General features: G+C 48.6%; 1 protein-coding gene across 1 annotated transcript in view; it reads right to left on the reverse strand.

Annotated features, from left to right (window-relative positions):
* The window catches only part of LOC147082108 (uncharacterized), a 75,155-nt gene that overhangs the window by 22,922 nt on the left and 31,841 nt on the right, over positions 1-20,392 (reverse strand). Inside the window, exons 12-17 of the mRNA XM_085980440.1 lie at positions 19,486-19,602; positions 6,931-7,032; positions 5,898-6,016; positions 3,550-3,608; positions 2,019-2,158; positions 505-573 (exon numbers count right to left, since the gene is read on the reverse strand). Of these exons, the coding sequence (XP_085836566.1) occupies positions 505-573; positions 2,019-2,158; positions 3,550-3,608; positions 5,898-6,016; positions 6,931-7,032; positions 19,486-19,602 (606 nt within the window). The remainder of the gene's footprint in view (positions 1-504; positions 574-2,018; positions 2,159-3,549; positions 3,609-5,897; positions 6,017-6,930; positions 7,033-19,485; positions 19,603-20,392) is intronic.

A 20,392-nucleotide genomic window follows, 5' to 3' on the forward strand; every position in this document is an offset into this window, starting at 1 on the left:
GCAGCGCGTTCCAGATCACAACAACTCGCTGCGTAAAAACATTCTCCTCATCTCCCCCTCTGGTTCTTTTGCCAATTATCTTAAATCTGTGTCCCCTGGCTACCGACCCTCCTGCCACTGGATGCAGTTTCTCCCTCTCTACTTTATAAAAAAACTAATTTTCAACAGCTCTATTAAATCTCCCCTTAACCTTCTTTGCGCTAGGGAGAATGATCCCAGCTTCTGTAGTCTCGCCACATAACTGAAGACCCTCAACCCTGGGCAGATTCCATGATTGGGCACTCACCGAGGTACGCAGGTCAGGGCATAGAAGGTACAGCAAGACATTATTAGAGTTTCAAAGAAAAGAATCGGCTCGTAGAGGGTCAATAATCGTCGGGTCAATAATCAAGTGGGAGTGGCTACATCATTTTAAATGATCCCAATGTCATACATGAGGCCTTGGGCTCTTTATATGTAATTGCTACACAGTTTAGATTGTAGTCTTGAGAACGTAAAACTCACCAGTCAAGTCATTATTTGTGAATGACACATTTTTGTAATTGGGTGAGAGTTGAAGTCCTGGACAGTAACCTGAAATATTGATTATTACACAATTAAAAACAGAATAATTAAGACATGCCCGGAAGAAGCTTTTAATAATCTTTCAATTCAACAATTGTACATATCAGGACAGTAATATGAGTAAAACATTGAGATTGTGTTGTTTAATTCAAGGGTACAGTAGTGCAGTGGTTATGTTACTGGGCTCATAATCCAGAGAACTGTGAGTTCAAATTCCACCAACTCCTCAGAGCCAATCGGCCACCCTTTGTAGATCCCAATGAAATCAACGGGCTGACGATCCACTCCCAGCAGATTATCGGGCATTTGGTGACGGTGAAAATGACCCCCGCCATGTTTTAAATCTGTTCTAAGAAATAAATGGGATTTAGAAAGCAAACCCAGGATGCTAAATGAAGGCGGTATATCAAGTGTGGTGTCGTGGTTGTAGAGCTGAGTTAGAAGCCCAGAGGTTCTCAGTTCGAAATCTGACCACGGATTCAATCAACGTGGGCTGACATGTGATAAAACCCAACTGGCTCATTGAGAGCCTTCAATGAAGGGAGCCTGCCACCCCTTCCTGGACTGGCCTACATGTGACTCGGCTGGTTAATGACCTCTGAAGTGGTCCAGCAAACCACTCAATCGCTAGAGTGATGAATTGGAACAATTTTTCTTAAGCAAGCTGGACGAGGTGGCACAGGTTCATCTTTGTAAAGGGAAAATTTAGAACTAAAGACAGGCTTGCATTTATATAGCGCCTTTCATGACCTCAGGACATCCCAAAGCACTTCACAGCCAATGAGGTACTTTTTGAAGTGTAGTCACTGTAGGAAACATGGCAGCCAATTTGCACACAGCAAGCTCTCACAAACAGCAATGTGATAATGACCAGATCATCTGGTGGGACCTACTTCTTGAACCACTGCAGTCCAGATTTTTGAATGGTAATGGAGTCAAGGGGAGCGGGCAGGGAAGTGGAATTGAGGCCAAGATCAGTTCAGCCATGATCTTATTGAATGATGGAGCAGGTTCCAAGGTCCAAATGACCTACTCCTGCTCCTACATCTTATGTTCTTATGGTGAAGGTGCTCCCGCAGTGCGGTTAGGTTAGGGAGTTCCAGGATTCTGACCCAGCGGAGATGAAGGAACGGCGTTACATGTCCAAGTCAGCATGGTTTGTGTGACTTGGAGGCATTTCCTACTAAAATTAGCAAAACGGTGTCACCGTAGCCAACTCTGGGGCTAGTCAGCGATTTCCATTGGACAACACGGCTCTAAAGGAGGGAGGATGGGATTAGATCAGCGCGCAACACAACCACATTCCGAGATAAGTTCGAAAGGAGGGAAACTGCAAACACAGGCGGCTATCTCCGAACATGAAAACACGCAGCTAAGGAATTTTAGATGAGCGGTTTAAAGTGGATGTGCGACAGGACTGCACAGCGCGATTGAGAGCAGAACCGCATTCTTACTTGGATTGGTTTTGTCGGTGCAATTCCTGTCGTATAAGACTGCTGTAATCTTTTGCGCCGTTACTTTTATCAAGCTGTCATCGAACCTCAGCGTTTCAATGTTAAAAATAGCTTTGTGATCAGCAATGATGCTGCCCTGACTTAAAACAAGATGAAGAAAGGGGATAAAAAGGCACAGTAAATTATGTCCAGTGCTACCTGCTCTCCTGTGATGTTACTGGGGTCGATGGGATCTGGAGCAAGGTCCAGCTGCTATGGTGGAGCTGAATTTCATCTGGATTACGCCTTAAGACCCGTGGGGGGAAATTGGTGCAAATAGGCAAATCCTGAGGCATGTTTCTGTAAATTGGCTCCCAATTCAATCCCCTCCCCAGTTACTCCCTCAGGCAGAACCCAACAAGTGTACAACCTTGGAGTCCTGTTAGACCCTGAGCTTCAAACCTTGGTCATCCATTGCAAGAGCACTTGTTTGCACCTCTACAAAATTCCACCCTCGCCTGATCCTTACCTCACTCCTCATCCATGCCTTTGTCACCTCCATGCTCAACTTCTAGCTTCTCAAGTCCCATCTACATCAACTCCAACTCATCCCAAACTTTGTCACCCACATCCCAACCCGCACCAAGTCCTGATCCCCCAATCACCATGTCCTTGACCATCTCCGTTGCCTCCCTGTGCACCCAGTGAGCAGTTAATCTATTTTTTTTTGGTGAAATTGGTTGAGAGAGAAATGTTGGCCAATATTTTCAGGTAATACATTTCAAATCCTCCCCCCACCCCCCCCCCCCCGCTGGATTTTTTTGCCAATTATCTTCAATCTGTTTCCTCTGATTACCGACCCTCCTGCCACTGGAAACAGTTTCTCCCTATCTACTTTATCTAAACCCCTCATAATTTTAAACACCTCTATCAAATCTCCCCTTAACCTTCTCTGCTCTAAGGAGAACAATCCCAGCTTCTCTCGTCTCTCCACGTAACTGAAGTCACTCATCCCTGGTATTATTATTCTGATAAATCTCCTCTGCACCTTCTTCAAAGCCTTGGCATCCTTCCTGAAGTGTGGTGCCCAGAACTGGACACAGGCTGCGGTCTAATGAGTGATGTATAAAAGTTTACCATAACTTCCTTGCTTTTGTAATCTCTGCCTCCACTTATAAAGCCCAGGATCTCATTAGTGCCATGAATTAGTTAAGGGAAACCTGAGAGGGCAGATGGGGCTTCAGCATTATGTCCCATCTAAAGGACGGCACCCCCAACAGTGCAGCACTCCCTCAGCACTGTAGTGGAGTGTCAGCCTAGATTATATGCTCAAGTCTCTGAAATTAATTTGAATCCACAACTGTCTAACCCAGAACTACCATGTCAGCCATGTTGAAGCACCATTGTGGTTACATGAAATGTTTCCCACAGGGATGTTATATCTAGTTACTAAAGCACATATAATATTAGATGAGATTGAACCTTCCATGTCAGTCTTTGTCAAACATCATATAAATTTATCAGAGCAGAGTATTTTTGCTGATATCCTTACCTTGTGTTTGTGATCTCTACCGTAGTGTATCCAGGGATATGCTGATAGATAAGTTTCATCTGAAAGAGAAAAAAGGGTTGGTAGATAAATATACACACTTATGTATGTGTGTGAAAGAGACAGAGAACGAAAGGGCAAGGGAATGGGATTGAGTGGAGCAGTCTTTCAGAGAGTGACACAGGTACGATGGTTTGAATGGGGAAAGAGAGGGGGAATGGGATTGAGTGGAGCAGATCATTGGGTGACTCCAGAGGTAAGGGTGCGGGGCGGAAAGAGAAGCCGTTGCTGGAGATACTCTGGCTACAATCAGATGGGTAAGAGTGGAACCAAGGAGAGGGCAGTCCCACCCAGCTAAATAATGGGGAGAGGCATTGGAGGAAGATGGTGTGGTCAACCATGCCAAAAGTTAGAACTTCATAAAGATTCTGCTGATTGGAGGGCACCTGTGATCACTAACAGACTAAACAGCACAGAGATGAGGAGAAAGGTCTTGGCACCAACCTTGTGCACAGTGTGAGATTAGAGAAAGAATATGCACAAGAATCAAAATGGTCGAAGAGTAATTGGCGTATCTTTCAAAACTGCAAACATGCATGGATCTGTTGTGAGCAGTGCAAACATAACTAGATTCATGTACAAAGAATGACTGCCAGATTGCAAATGGGTGTTTAATATATTTCCTTTTTTAATTACTTCTAATCATAAAATGTCACTAATGTAATAAAACTCACTACACACTTGGTTTGAGTATAAAGCAAGGCTTTAATCAACTTGTTTCAGAACATGGAGGTCTAGTTGTACTTCACTAGTTCCTATCTTACAAAATGTCCCTGGTGAGCTGGGCCCACGCCCGAGTATTTATACTCCTTGGACGGCGCCACCAGCTGGCCGTCCAGTGTTATTTCATGAGTAGTTTCTTTATAATGATGAGATTTATAACAGTCACTTCAAAATTTAGATGTATATATTTTAATAATGAAGCTTTATTACCATGTTGCTCTTGTATTTCTTGATATTGTCACAAAGCATTTTTCCATCTGCAAATACTAGTGAAGTTTGAAATATCTTGGTTTATCATTGCACAGATTTAAATGAAACAATTAACTTAAAATAGAGTGGTGAGAATATGGAACTCGCTACCACAGGGAGTGGTTGAGGTGAATAGCATAGATGCATTGAAGGGGAAGCTGGATAAGCACAGGAGGGAGGAGGGAATAGCGGGTTCTGCTAGTGTCAGGTGAAGAAAGATGGAAAGAGGCTCGAGTGGAGCATAAACGCCGTCATGGACTGGTTGGGCTGAATGGCCTGTTTCTGTGCTGTAGATTCTATATAAAATTCGATGGAGAATGGGGGAGAAATTTGGTGGCGCCCCGAAAACATTAGCGCCCCTGCGCCGTAAATTCAGTGGTAGCGCCCCAAGCAGGAGACGGGGGGGGGGCGCTGCTGGAAGTGATCCCCCTCCTTCTTGGGCGCTACCAGTGAATTTCACGGTGCTACGTGCAACAGCGCCATGCGTGTCGGCACGTAGCGCCATGGTATTGCAGGCTTCCCTCCTCTGATTATAGGGGAGGGGCCTAGCGTTGCACGCACCAGGGCCCTGCTGGACCACCGGGGAGGTGGGTATGGGAAAACAGCGGCTGAGCGATCGTAGCCGGCACCTCGAAGAAGGGGAAGGGAGCAGGTGCTGGCAGTGGGCCAAAAAAAGGCTGCCCTTTAACTTGATCCGCCGCGGCTGCAAAAGCACCACCCTGACCCTGTTGGACATATCATCCGGCGATAGGTCAGGGGGCGCAACCGAAGTGCGCGAGCAGGGCGCTGCGCACAGCGATGACGTCATTGCCGGGGGCGCAGCGCCACGGGGCGCAACCGGCTACCACTGCCGCTAACCTCCTGCTGAAATTCGCGGGAGGCGTTAGCGGTACCGCGCCCGGGTGCTAGGAGCTATGCGCCCCGTTAGTGCCCCCCTGGGGCGCTAATAGGAGGTGCAAAGCAACCGGATTTCGCCCCCCATGTCTATGTAAAAAAGCTGCAGGGTGGCCACGGTAGATGAGGAGGGATAGTTTACCACAGTCTCCGTCACAGAGGAGGCTGTTTATCACTTTAGTTAGGGCTGGTTCAGTTCAGTAGCCAGCAGACAGGCTCCTACCAGCCTCCAAAGTAACTCCTCTATCAATTCTATATGGAGGGGTGGGGTGGTTCAAGTGTAACAGGGGTTTTTATTTCCAGACATTCAACTATTGATATCTAAATGCGAAGGGTAATTGGAACATGATAAGAGGTGAATAGATTATTTTCAAAACAATTTCCGGCACTTATTATCCAGTACAAATACGTTGAAAGCTTCCAACCTGTTCCTCAAATTCCTTTGAAAAGCTCATGAACTGTGCAGATGTGCGATTCTCCAATTTAATAGAGTAATTTCTGTTCACTATCTCCACTGTCACTCTGATCGCATAAGTCACGTTTCCTGTAATACATTGCAACATGTGTCAGTACCTCACACTGTACAACAGTAAGGTGAACACTTGTCGGTGTCTATTTAGAGGAAAGCAGAAGCGAGCACTGCACCCTGTGTTAATATTGGGGTGCAATGTTCCTGTGTTAATATTGGGGTGCAATGTTCCCATGTTAATATTGGGGTGCAATGTTCCTGTGTTAATATTGGGGTGCAATGTTCCTGTGTTAATATTGGGGTGCAATGTTCCCATGTTAATATTGGGGTGCAATGTTCCTGTGTTAATATTAGGGTGCAATGTTCCCATGTTAATATTGGGGTGCAATGTTCCTGTGTTAATATTGGGGTGCAATGTTCCCATGTTAATATTGGGGTGCAATGTTCCTGTGTTAATATTGGGGTGCAATGTTCCTGTGTTAATTTTGGGGTGCAATGTTCCCGTGTTAATATTGGGGTGCAATGTTCCTGTGTTAATATTAGGGTGCAATGTTCCCGTGTTAATATTGGGGTGCAATGTTCCTGTGTTAATATTGGGGTGCAATGTTCCTGTGTTAATATTGGGGTGCAATGTTCCCATGTTAATATTGAGGCGCAATGTTCCCGTGTTAATATTGGGGTGCAATGTTCCCATGTTAATATTGGGGCGCAATGTTCCCGTGTTAATATTGGGGTGCAATGTTCCCATGTTAATATTGGGGTGTAATGTTCCCATGTTACTGTAATATGGGGGTGCAATGTTCCCGTGTTAATATGGGGGTGCGATGTTCCTGTGTTAATATTGGGGTGCAATGTTCCCGTGTTAATATTGGGGTGCAATGATCGCCATATTTTATCGGTAAATCTTCAAGATAATTTTTCATAAGCCAGCCACTGCATTCCATTATATGTGAGCAATGTAGAGAAATTATAAAACAAATCCAACTCACCAGGGACCGAATTAGATATCGATTCACAGTACGGTCCCTCATACGGCCATTGGCAAGAACACGTAAAGCCATTCCAGGAACCTCCATTTTCACATAGATTAACTGGTTGAATTGAAGACAAATTCATTTTGTAACACGGAATATAATCATGGTACAAGTGAGTGTCCTTAAGTGTTTTACAGATTGAAACTTCACAGTTACCAGTGAACGAGGGAGCTCAGAACAGAGGGAGAGAGGTGGAATCACACTGTGCAATATTAGTCACAACAACAGTAATGAGGTGTCAGCCGTGGCTCAGTGGGTACAGCCTAGCACCGTCGCCTCTGGGTCAGAACGTTGTTGGTTGAGCACAAAATCCAAGCTGGCACTCCAGCACAGTGCCGAGGGAGTGCGGCACTGTCGGTGCATGCAGTCTTTCTGATGAGATGTTCAACCAAGGCCCGGTCTGTCCTCTCAGGTGGACTGTATCCCCCGCACCTCAGGAAGGATATCTCGGCCTTGGAGGGGGAGCAGCGCAGATTCACCAGAATGATACCCGGGGCTAAAAGGGTTAAATTCCGAGGACAGGTTGCACAGACTGGGCTTGTATTCCCTCGAGTATCAAAGATTAAGGGTGATCTAATCGAGGTGTTTAAGATGATTAAAGGATTCGATGGGGTGGAGAGAGAGAAACTATTTCCTCTGGTGGGGGGAGTCCAGAACAAGGGGGCAGAACCTTAAAATTAGAGCCAGGCCATTCAGGGGTGATGTCAGGAAGCACTTCTTCACACAAAGGGTGGTGGGAATCTGGAACTCTCACCCAACAAGCTGTCAAGGCTGGGGGTCAATTGGAAATTTCAAAACTGAGATGGATAGATTTTTGTTGGGTAAGGGTATTAAGGGTTACAGAACCAAGGAGGGTAGATGGAGTGAAGATACAGATCAGCCCTGGTCTCATTGAATGACAGACAGGCTCAAGGGGCTGAATGGCCTCCTCCTGTTCCTGTGTATCTCAGAAATCTGATCCCAATTTGTTGCCAAAGCACACTAAAGTCAAACTGTCCTGAGCCCACCAGCAGGGGGCGGTCTGTGTGAGATGCCAGTCTAACTCCAGTCTAAGGTAGGCAGCATTTTAAAAATGTTTCCTCAACTTATATTCCAGTGTTTCGATGCTAGAGAAATGTTTTCACCTGCGCCCTGCTAACTAACCGGCCAGGGAGCACAACATCCAATTGCACCAGTACAGGTCCTCTTTACTAGTCGTGCGAGCCAGTGTTAACTCTAGGCTACCGACTGCACATCGCATTCCCCAGATACTGTGTAGTCTGCGTCGTTTATAACGCTTTAGTCTGCAAATCTGTTTCTCCTCAACCACATTTGCTACCTTTTAAAATTTGTCAGTGAAATGTCCTCATTAGTATGATACCGCGCAGAAGGAGGCCTGTGCCGGCTCTTTGAAAGAGCTCTCCAATTAGTCCCACTCCCCCTGCTCTTTCCTCATAGCCCAGCAAATGTTTTCCTTTTCAAGTATTTATCCAATTCCCTTTTGAAAGTTACTATTGAATCTGCTTCCACCGCCCTTTCAGGCAGCGCGTTCCAGATCACAACAACTCGCTGCGTAAAAAAAAGTCTCCTCCGCTCCCCTCTGGTTCTTTTGCCATTTACCTTAAATCTGTGTGTCCTCTGGTTGCTGACCCACCTGCCAGTGGAAACAGTTTCTCCCTATTTATCAAAACCCCTCATGATTTTGAACATCTCTATGTGACCTCAGTGATGTTTGAAGAGATCGCAAAGTCTCTGTTTGAAGAATGGACTCAGTCGAGAATATTTTTCTGGACTTTATGGGATTTTTCTGAGGGTGTTTTCCCTGTGGTGGGATCGCCCTGTGCAGATGCGTGGGGGACTGGTTTGTTAAAACTCCAGAGAACGCATGGCAGTTGGCTGTGACAAAAGAACTGTCAGTCATCCGGAGTGTATGGGACCGCCCGACAGTCCTGGGGAAAGGAAGGGGGCCATTGACGAAGGGGCTGAGGACCCCGAGGCACCCGTTGAACTTGAACCTATTAGAAAGCCACTCTAATATGCAAAAGCACTTCTCACCTCCATCTCAGAAGAGAAGCAGAACAATGAACCCACTGGCCTCAGCCAGCCGAAGAGGAGCCAGTTTGTCCCAACACAAAGACCGAAGATATGTCCCAGACTTAGGGCCATTAGTCCAATCACAGAATACTCATGGGTCCGATGATGACCCATCACTGATTAAGCACCGGAGTGCTTAGAAACAAAAGGATTTTAAAGATTGGCGGGGAAGATAGGGGTAGCCAGACTCCTATAAAGATAGATCCTTTTCCACCATTCTTTCTCTCTCTCGCTCTCTCGCTCCACCAAGATCGACCGAACAAGAAGTACCAGAGGAAGAAGCCGCTGAGCGGAGCGATCGAGACCGACTGTGTGTGGTGGTAAGCATGGTCTCGAGTGTCCCAAGCCAGTAACCCGATATCCCAGGTGAGCTGGGTGAGCTGTAAGGGTTCAGAGTTTTTCTCAAAGTGAAACTTTTGGGTTATTCCGGGCTGGAAGCTTCATTTGGTTCAGCCAGGCGAAGGGGTTTATGCAACTGGGTAATTCGTTGGTAGGGGTGGAGTTAGAGTCCAACATAGCAACAAGGGAATTACTGCATGTTGTGTACTGTATGTATGTTGTTTGTAACCTGGATCTTATTCTCCACAGAGACAGTGATTTCGTTTAGTAGTGCATGTTTTAGCCAGTATATGTTAGACCAAATAAATATAAATCTGATTTTTCACCGAAGTATTCCTGTCCGTGACTTATTCCATTTACACTCTGAATAATAATTCCCGGGTATAGAAGATTCATAAGGCGGGGGCCATTCGAACCGTCCGTCTAGCAATTGGGCTAGGATCAAAACTGCTTACATCTCTTGGCAACCACGGGCAGGACCTGGGTTAAAGGAGTGTAAATCAGTCATGGACAGCGCTTCTGGCGAAAGATCCCAAATGGAGGAAAGGATTTCTTCATATGTGTTTAAGAAGGTTAACGTCACTAAGAAGTGGGTGCTAGGCTTGTGTGCTGAGCGTCCGGTGGACGCAGCGCAGAATGGACGGAAGGCAAGGAGCATAGGCGCAGCATTGAAAAGGCGATATGGCTCATCTGTCTACAAAGACAAGTCCAACTGCTAGATAAGCAGGTTGCTAAGTTAGAGGCAGAGCTCAGGGAGTCCGAGGCACAGTCAGACACAAGAGCTGTAGTAGGGAGCAGGTTATGCACGGAGCTAAGGGATGAGAAGAGCGTTGGTGCGATGACACAGCCTTGCTTGACCCCGGTTCGTACGTAAATTGGGTCTGTGGTGGAACTGTTGGTCAGGATCACGGCTTGCATGTCGTCGTGAAGCAGGCGGAGGATAGTGACAAACTTTTGAGGGCAGCCGAATTTGAGGAGGACACTCCATAATCCCTCACAGTTGACAGTGTCAAAGGCCTTTGTGAGATCAAAGAAGGCCATGTACAGTGGTTGGTGCTGTTCCCTGCATTTCTCTTGTAATTGACGTGCGGTGAAGATCATGTCCATTGTGCCCCTTAGTGGGCGGAATCCGCATTGCGACTCTGGGAGGAGCTCTTCAGCCACTGGGAGAAGGCGATTGAGGAGGATTCTTGCGATGACTTTCCCTGTGGCAGATAGCAGGGAAACTCCTCTGTAATTAACGCAATCGGACTTGTCACCTTTCTTGAAGATGGTCACAATTACAGCGTCTCTGAGATCCCCTGGCATGCTCTCCTCCTTCCAGATAAGGGAAATGAGTTCATGAATTCGCGCCAATCGTGCTTCTCAGCCATGCTTTAGTGCCTCGGCAGGGATTCCATCTGCTCCTGAGGCCTTGTTGTTCTTCAGTTGTCGGATGGCCTTTTCAACCTCATGCCGGGCTGGGGTTGTGCTGAGATGGTGGCGGGTAGCATGTTGTGGGATGGAGTTGAGGACACTCGTGTCGAAGACAGAGTCGTGGTTAAGGAGATCTTCGAAGTGCTCCTTCCAGCGGGCACTGACTGCTTCCCTGTTCTTGATGAGTACCTCTCCGTTCTTGGCCCGAGGTGGGGAAGGGCCTTGGGTGCTTGGGCCGTAGATGGTCTTGACTGCGCTAAAGAATCCACACACGTCGTGGTTGTCGGCTAGCTGCTGGATCTCCTGCGCTTTCTCCAGCCACCATCTGTTCTTTAGGTCGCGAGTTTTTTGTTGGACCTCACCCTCATTAAGCTCCCCACTGGAGTGGAGCTAATTTACAGAACAAACGGGAAACTGTTCAACCTCCGTCGGCTCCAGTCCAGATCCAAGGTCGTCCCATCCTCTGTCATCGAATTACAGTATGCAGACGATGCTTGCGTCTGCGCTCACTCGGAGGTCGAACTCCAAACCATCTTAAACACCTTCACCGAAGCATACGAGAGCATGGGCCTTACACTAAACATCCGTAAGACAAAGGTCCTCTACCAACCTGCCCCCGCCACACAGTGCTGCCCCCCGATTATCAAAATCCACGACAAGGCCTTGGACAATGTGGACCACTTTCCATACCTCGGGAGGCTACTGTCAACAAGGGCAGACGTCGACGACGAAGTCCAACACTGCCTTCAGTGTGCCAGTGCAGCCTTCAGTCACCTGAGGAAGAGAGTGTTTGAAGACCAGGACCTCAAACCCGGCACTAAGCTCATGGTCTACAGGGCAGCAGTGATACCTGCCCTGCTGTATGCCTCAGAGACATGGACCATGTACAGCAGGCACCTCAAAGCACTGGAGAGGTACCACCAACGCTGCCTCCGCAAGATCCTGCAAATCCTTTGGCAGGATAGGTGCACCAACGTCAGTGTTCTTGCTCAGGCCAACATCCCTAGCATCAAAGCTCTGACCACGCTCAATCAGCTCCGATGGATGGGTCACATTGTCCGCATGCCCGATACGCGACTCCCAAAACAAGCGCTCTACTCGGAGCTCTGGCACGGCAAGAGAGCCTCAGGCGGGCAGAGGAAACGCTTGAAGGACACCCTCAAAGCCTCCTTGAAAAAGTGTAACATCCCCACCGACACCTGGGAATCCCTGGCCCAAGACCGCACAAATTGGAGGAGAAGCATCCGGGAAGGCGGCAAACACCTCGAGTCTCTTCGCCGGGAGCAAGCGGAAGCCAAGCGCAGGCAGCGCAAGGAGCGCACGTCAACCCAAGCACCCCACCCACCTGCCCCTCAACCACTGTCTGCCCCACCTGTGACAGAGACTGTAGGTCCCGCATTGGACTCATCAGTCACCTGTGAACTCATTTTTAATGTGGAAGCAAGTCATCCTTGGTTTCGAGGGACTGCCTAAGAAGAAGAAGGGATGCAGCGGCAGAATGGACGGAGGGCTAGGAGCATAGGCGCAGCATTGAAAAGGCGATATGGCTCGTCTGTCTACAAAGACAAGTCCAACTGCTAGATAAGCAGGTTGCTAAGTTAGAGGCAGAGCTCAGGAAGTCCGAGGCACAGTCAGACGCAAGGGCTGTAGTAGGGAGCAGGTTATGCACGGAGCTAAGGGATGAGAAGCAGGGAAGAATAAGCCAGGAGGAAACCTTCCATAACCATAAGGAGTTCCTGCAATGCCAGGTAACTGAGGCAAAGGGGAATGAGAGGGTGGTTAGGGAGGAGAACGCTCACTTGTCGAGTGAGGTAAAGAGTGGGAGAGCAGTTGAAGGATATTCAGGTGGCATACAGAGTCGCCAGCGCTGGAGGGTTTGATAAGGGTAATCATGGTCCTTGCCGGGAGCAGACCCGGAATTTGACCGATGCTCTATCTAAGGCCAAAGGGATGGTCTGCTTGGTAGCTCTGGGAGTGGCCCGGGTAGATGAGGCTGAGCAGGAGGGAGATAAGGAGGACTGTGAGGCAGAGGAGGATGCTCGACCACCGCCCGAAGTGCCGGGACCAGGACCCATGTGCCCTGTCCGGCAGCGGAAATACGGTGCGCCCGTAGACGGGCCACTGCAGAGTGACTTCGTGGTCCCGTTTACGACCCTCCGGCTGCAGGCAATGGTCTCTAACCTGACCAAACTGACCAGCACAGGGGACCCATCCGCCCATTTTACGGATGTGGAGCAGGTGGGGGGAGATCAATAATTGTAACGAAACTGAGACAACCAAATTACTTTTATTTTCCCTGGATAGTAGGTTGTACCAGACACCCTCAGTGGGTAGCAAGAGGGGGCAGGGTACGTTAGAGGGGATAAAGGATGACATCCTAGAGGCTATGGGCCTCAATAATGGAAGTCCCTTCTCCCGAGTGGAAAGGACACTGCAGTCAGCTGGGGAGGCACCGCAGGCTTTCGCAGACAGGCTTTGGCCCGTCTACCGGAGTGCCTGTGTGGGGGTGCCCGACCGGGCGCAGCTGCAGGGGGAGCCTAGGGCTCATTGGCTGAGGACCCTGGTGGCGAACAGCCTGCCGAGGATCAAGGCCAAAGCAGAGGGGTGGTTCGATTCCAGGGACCCCAGACCACAGAAGAGAGTGTGATCCGGCAGTTAACTCTCTCTTTTAAGAATGGTAGGGGTGAGGATGACAAACCAAAGGGCAGAGTACACGAGTTAAAGCCTAGTGGAGGCAACGTTAGAAGAGAGTGGCGCCAGGAAGGGGGTAGCTCAGAGAAGAAGCAGGGTTGTTATGGGTGCGGGAGTAAAGGGCACTGGAGGAAAGACTGCCCAGTCTCTGACAAAAGGAGCGGGAAAGGGGATCCTCCAGCGCCAGTGCAGAAAGCCGCAGCTGTGGCAGGAAGCAGCACTGATCCGTTTGCGGTATTAGTGGCTGCTCTCCACGCAGTCTTTCCGGCAGGGCAGGGTAGGGTGGACGCGGCAGCGGGCAGCGTACTCCCATCCGCCCCGAATAATCCCGACCCATGACTAGGGGCTTCTCAGCCCATTTACCTGTGCCCACTAAGTTATGATGCTTGGAAGAGACTCTGCATGAAGATGGGGGTGGAGAAGGTGCAAGGGATCTATCTGCTGGACACTGGAGCTTCAAGCACCATTGTCTATGCGGATAACACGACCACATTCCCTCTATCGAGCGGGGTCCCATATAACTTAGTAGGGTTCACCGGGAACGAACAGGCTGGGTCTTTCTCCATCCCGCTAGCCATCGATCTGGGCGCACTCCATATGGAGTGGAAATGTGTCCTGATGTGGTGGGAGCGGGAGGGAATAGGCATTTTGGGGGCAGACTTCATACTGGCCCACAAGATATTGGTGGATTTCCGGAATCACTGTCTTTGGGGGGCAGTATGCACGGGAAAGGAGAAGGAGGTGGTAGTTATACCAGGGAAGCAAGGCAAGGGAACCGTGTGTACGATGAAGCCCAAGGGTAGTTATGACCTTGAACTTTTAGTCACTTCTACCCCGGCGGAGTACATAGTGGATGTGCGAGCCAACCTCGCGGCATTCACTACACACAAGCACGACTGTGGGAGGGTAATAGGGCTGGAGGTCAGAGTAGAAGGAGACCCCATGGCCCGACCACAGAAACAGTATAACTTCCCCAGAGAGGCAGAGGTGGATTTAGAGACAGCATTGGGATCACTGGTTGAGCAGGGTGTGTTGAGACCCATAGCAACTCATGAGAACTCTCTGATTTGGCCGGTTAGGAAACCGGACAATTCGTGGAGAGCCACTGTGGACTATCGGGTTCTTAACAAGAACATCCCAGCCTGTGCCCCCACTGTTGCAGCCGTAGCCGACCTGATCGGCAGTATCCCAGCATCTGTGAAAACATTCATGGTGCTGGACATTTACATAGAAACATAGAAGATAGGAGCAGGAGTAGGCCATTTGGCCCCTCGAGCCTGCTCCGCCATTCAATGAGATCATGGCTGATCATCCAAATTCAGTACCCTGTCCCTGCCTTCTCTCCATATCCCTTGATCCCTTTAGCCTTAAGAAATATATCCAACTCCTTCTTGAATATATTTAATGAATTGGCCTCTACTGCCTTCTTTGGCAGAGAATTCCACAGGTTCACCACTCTCTGGGTGAAGAAATTCCTCCTCATCTCAGTCCTAAATGACTTACCCCTTATCCTTAGACTGTGACCCCTGGTTCTGGACTCCCCGACCATTGGGAACATCCTTCCAGCATCTAGTCTGTCTAGTCCTGTTAGAATTTTATAACTTTCGATGAGATCCCCTCTCATTCTTCTAAACTCCAGCGAGTACAAGCCCAATCGACCCAATCTCTCCTCATACGTCATTCCTGCCATCCCAGGTATCAGCCTGGTGAATCTTCGCTGCACTCCTTCCATGGCAAGAACATCCTTCCTCAGATAAGGCGACCAAAACTGCACACAATACTCAAGATGTGGTCTCACCAAGGCCCTGTACAACTGCAGCAAGACATCCTTGTTCCTGTACTCAATCCCTCTCGCTACGAAGGCCAACATACCATTTGCCTTCTTAACCGCCTGCTGTACCTGCATGCTTACTTTCAGCGACTGGTGCACAAGGACGCCCAGGTCTCGTTGCACTTCCCCTTCTCCCAATCTATTGCCATTCAGATAATAATCTGCCTTCCTGTTTTTGACACCAAAGTGGATAACCTCGCATTTATCCACGTTATATTGCATCTGCCATGCTTCTGCCCAATCACCCAACCTGTCCAAATCATACTGGAGTTTCTCGGCATCCTCCTCACAGCACACACGCCCACCCAGCTTTGTGTCGTCTGCAAACTTGGAGATATTACATCTAGTTCCCTTGTCCAGATCATTAATATATATTGTGAATAGCTGGGGTCCAAGGACCGATCCCTGCGGTACCCCACTAGTCACTGCCAGCCACTCGGAAAAAGAGCCGTTTATTCCAACTCTTTGCTCTTTACTGCCAACCAGTTCTCTATCCAAGTCAATACCTTGCCCCCAATCCCATGTGCCTTAACTTTACACGTTAATCTCTTATGCGGGACCTTATCGAAAGCCTTTTGAAAATCCAAATACACCACATCCACTGGTTCTCCCTTATCTATTTTACCAGTTACATCCTCAAAAAATTCCAGTAGATTAGTCAAGCACGATTTACCTTTTGTAAATCCATGTTGACTTTGTCCGATCCAGTCACTGCTTTCCAAGTGCTCTGCTATTACATCTTTTATAATGGACTCCAGCATTTTCCCCACTACCGATGTCAGGCTTACCGGTCTGTAATTCCCCGTTTTCTCTCTACCACCCTTTTTGAACAGTGGGGTAACATTAGCTACCCACCAATCCATGGGTACTGTTCCAGAGTCTATCGAATTTTGGAAGATGAACAGCAATGCATCTACTATTTCTAGGACCACTTCCTTAAGTACCCTAGGATGTAGATTATCAGGCCCTGGGGATTTATCGGCCCTCAATCCCATCAATTTCTCTAACACCATTTCCCTACAAATACTGATTTCTTTCAGTTCCTCCCTCTCATCAGACCCTATGTTCCCCAACATTTTTGGGAGGTTATTTGTGCCCTCCTTTGTGAAGACAGAACCAAAGTATGTATTTAATTGGTCTGCCATTTCTTTGTTCCCCATTATAAATTACCCTGATTCTGACTGCAAGGGACCTACGTTTGACTTCATCAATCTTTTTCTCTTCACATATCTATAAAAGCTTTTACAATGAAATGGATTCTGGTCTATCCCTCTCAAAAGGGAGGACCAGTATAAGTTCACATTCACTTTCAAGGGTCAGCAGTACACGTGGACCTGCCTTCCCCAAGGGTGTCACAACAGTCCTTCTATTTTCCACCAATGTATGGCCAACTGTTTAAAAGGGTTCAGCAGACCGCAGCAGCTTGTGCAGTACGTGGATGACCTGCTTTTGTTCTCCAACGAGGGGGAGGAGCATGGCCCACTGCTGGCTGAGCTGCTGAGTCTGTTAAAGGAAGCTGGGTTCAAGGTTAATCCCAAGAAAGCACAGATTTGCCAGCAGGAAGTAAAATTCCTCGGGCTGACTATGCGTGCTGGGGAGCGGGCCATCGATGAGGTGAGGAGGAAGATGGTACAGGAGCTACCTGCCCCGACCAAGGTAACGGGGGTAAGATCCTTCCTGGGTCTCACAGGGTACTGCAGGGATTTCATAGAGGACTATGCCGCTATGGCAGCTCCTCTCCTCTGGCTCCTCCACAAGGGAGTGGGCTGGGAGTGGGATGAGGACTGCATGGCAGCGTTTAGTCGTCTGAAGAGAGATCTGCAGACCACACCGGCTTTAGCAGCGATTGATGGGGAAAGGAGTTCTTTTTGGAGGTAGCTGCCACAGGGGACAGTTTGAACGCAGTGCTGCTCCAGGAGCGGCATGGCAAGCTCAGGCCTGTGGTATACTCATCAAGAATCCTCACAGATGTAGAGAGAGGGTACTCCAATTGTGAGAGGCACCTGCTTGCCACACATTGGGCCGTGAGGAGATCACAAATCTTCACGGGGGTGTCCCCGATAACTCTCTTACCCATCATAAGCCCACTCAGATGCTTCTGGATGGAAGGATAAAGGACGGCATGGTGAGCAGTGCACACATTGCTCTCTCAGATGAATTTGAGTGTGAAAGCCCTCTGTGAGCCCAAGCTCGCCGCAAATTTGATCTACCCAGGGGTGGCCCACAAATGTTCTGTTGATGGGGTGTGGGACGTAGACATAGGGTTTCGGGCTGGGATCCATCCCACGGGCTGTGAGATCTATGTAGATGGGTCCAGTACAGTGGTGGATGGGGACTCACTGGATGCGGGATTTCTGACTCAAAGGCAGGCATTGCCAAGGCCATTAAACTCCCGAGTGGCCAGCACTCTGAACTGTCGGCGGTGGTGTATGTGGTTACCCACCCCGAAGAGTTCCCTACACCCTAAATGATTTTCTCGGACAGCATGTTCACTTGCAATTTGTGTACAGAATATTTAGCCATTTGGTCTTGTCGCGGGTTCACATCTGCAGACGGGAAACCCCTAGCAACCAAGCCATTGTTGTGACAGATCATAACATCGATAGGAACCCAGGGGGATTTCTATATCCACAAAGTCAAGGCCCATTCTAAGACAAAACCCCGTGCGGAGGGCAATCAGCAGGCTGACGTGCTGGCCAAAGAGGGTGCTCGAACGGGCACGTTTTGGGATCCATATGGGTCGAGTCAGGTAGCAGCAATCAGAGACAGAGGTGGGACCCAAGGGAGTGCAAGGGTAGCATTGGCCCCGGACCTAAAGATGGTCCAGGCACGGGATCCCGCCCTAAAGACTGTTCTGGAGACGCTGGCTAAGGGAGATAAGGTAGAAGGTCCATACGGAGTGGCAGGTATTACGGTAAAGGAAGGGATGGTTTTCAGAGGGGAACAGTGGGTAGTTCCGCAGCAGCACCGCAGAGAATTCCTTCAGTTGGCCCACGAGGGTCCAGGAGCGGGGCACCCCGGGCCGGAGACCACCTGGCAACGGGTGGAACAGGCAGGGTGGTGGCCGCAACTGAGGGAGGGTGTCCACGACTTCTGCGCGGATTGCTTGGTGTGTGCTGCAAACAACCCTGACCCCCAGAAAAGGAAGGTATCCATGGGACACACTAGGAGAGTGGAGGGACCATGGCAGTCCATACAAGTCGATTATATTGGACCGCTGCCCACCGCACAGGGGGGCTACAAGTACTGCCTGGTCCTGCTGGATGTGTTCTCTAAATGGGTAGAAGCCTTCCCATGCCAAACAGCCACAGCTTTGTGATTCATGTGTAAGGACCCCCAGATCCCTCTGTACCTCAGCATTTTGTAATCTCTCCCCATTTAAATAATAATTTGCTTTTTTATTTTTCCTACCAAAGTGGATAACCTTGCATTTTCCCACATTAAACTCCATCTGCCAGATTTTTGCCCACTCACTTAGCCTATCTATATCCCTTTGGAGATTCTTTGCATCCGCCACACAATTTGCTTTCCCACCTATCTTTGTATCATCAGCAAATTTGGCTACATTACACTCGGTCCCTTCATCCAAGTCTTTAATATAGATTGTAAATAGTTAAGGCCCCAGTACTGATCCCTGTGGCACCCCACTAGTTACCGTTTGCCAACCGGAAAATCACCCGTTTATCCCCAACTAATTTAACATAAATAAATCCCTTATCAGCAAATATTAAACAAATCACACTCTCAATGCACAAGGAACACAGACCCCTACAATACCCTGCAACTAACAGGACACCGTGCTTTTGATATTTACTGGCTGATTTGAGGTGAGGGAAACATTTGTTATGTGACTAGGTACCAGTACAGCGTTTAATCACCTTTGTCCTTTAAACAACATGGAGACGATGAGACAACTAGGGTCCGCACAACTGGGGGTTGAAATCCTGCAGCATGATTTTAGTAACCAGCGGGTTAGCCTGTTTGTATGGAATTCCTCCCTCTGATATTGTAACTGTTTAACACAAACTGGTTACAGACTGTGCTGAAATTGGGGAGAGAGGGACTTCAGACAAACACGTTCAGTGTCCGTACACCAACTCCTCGGAGAGTAATTTCAGGGTGATGTGATGCAACAAGGGGTCACATTGTCTGCCATTTACCTTCTGTAGTTGAGGGTCCAGTGGATGAGGTGGAAACATCTGGACTGCTAGTTGCTGCTGGTGTCTCAGTTGAAGTTGATCCCCCAGTTGATTCCTGTCCAGTTGTCGTGGCTCCTGTTTAATATCAGGTTAGTTGGGTCAGGTTTACACTCGATGGTTTTTCTGTATTAATTGCACTTTGCCTTTCCGTCAGCATGTCCAGTCCTATTACACTGTGCGATCTGATCGAAATGAGTGCTTGTCCTACATCGAAAGGGAAGGGTGTGTCTCGTTCTCCCCTCCAGGACCAAAATCCCAGCTTAGGAGTCTGCCGTCGCTCAGTGGGTAGCACTCTGACCTCTGAGACAGAAGGTTGTGGGTTTATACTGCCATTCCACAGACTGAGGATGCAATCTAGGCTGACACTCCCTAGTACTGAGGGAGTGCTGCAGTCAGGGGTGTTGTAATTCAGATGTGACATCAACATGAGGCTCTGTCTGACCTCGCAGGTGGATGGAAGAGATACTGTGGCACTATGAGTAAAAGAGCAGGGGAGTTCTCTCCAGTGTCCTGGCCAATATTTATCCCCCAACGAGCATCACTGAAACAGTTTATCTGGTCATTTATCTCATTAAGCTTTGAGTAATCCCAGCCCGGGTTAGCCTGTACGTATGGAATTCCTCCCTCTGATATTGTAACTGTTTAACACAAACTGGTTACAGACTGTGCTGAAATAGGGGAGAGAGGGACTTCAGACAAACACGTTCAGTGTCCGTACACCAACTCCTCGGAGAGTAATTTCAGGGCGATGTGATGCAACAATGGGTCACATTGTCTACCATTTACCTTCTGTAGTTGAGGGTCCAGTGGATGAGGTAGAAACATCTGGACTGCTGGTTGCTGCTGGTGTCTCAGTTGAAGTTGATCC

The sequence above is a fragment of the Somniosus microcephalus genome, unplaced genomic scaffold (assembly GCF_052327205.1).
Source record: "Somniosus microcephalus isolate GS21.2 unplaced genomic scaffold, FLI_Smic_1.0 scaffold172, whole genome shotgun sequence".
NCBI lineage: Eukaryota > Metazoa > Chordata > Chondrichthyes > Squaliformes > Somniosidae > Somniosus > Somniosus microcephalus.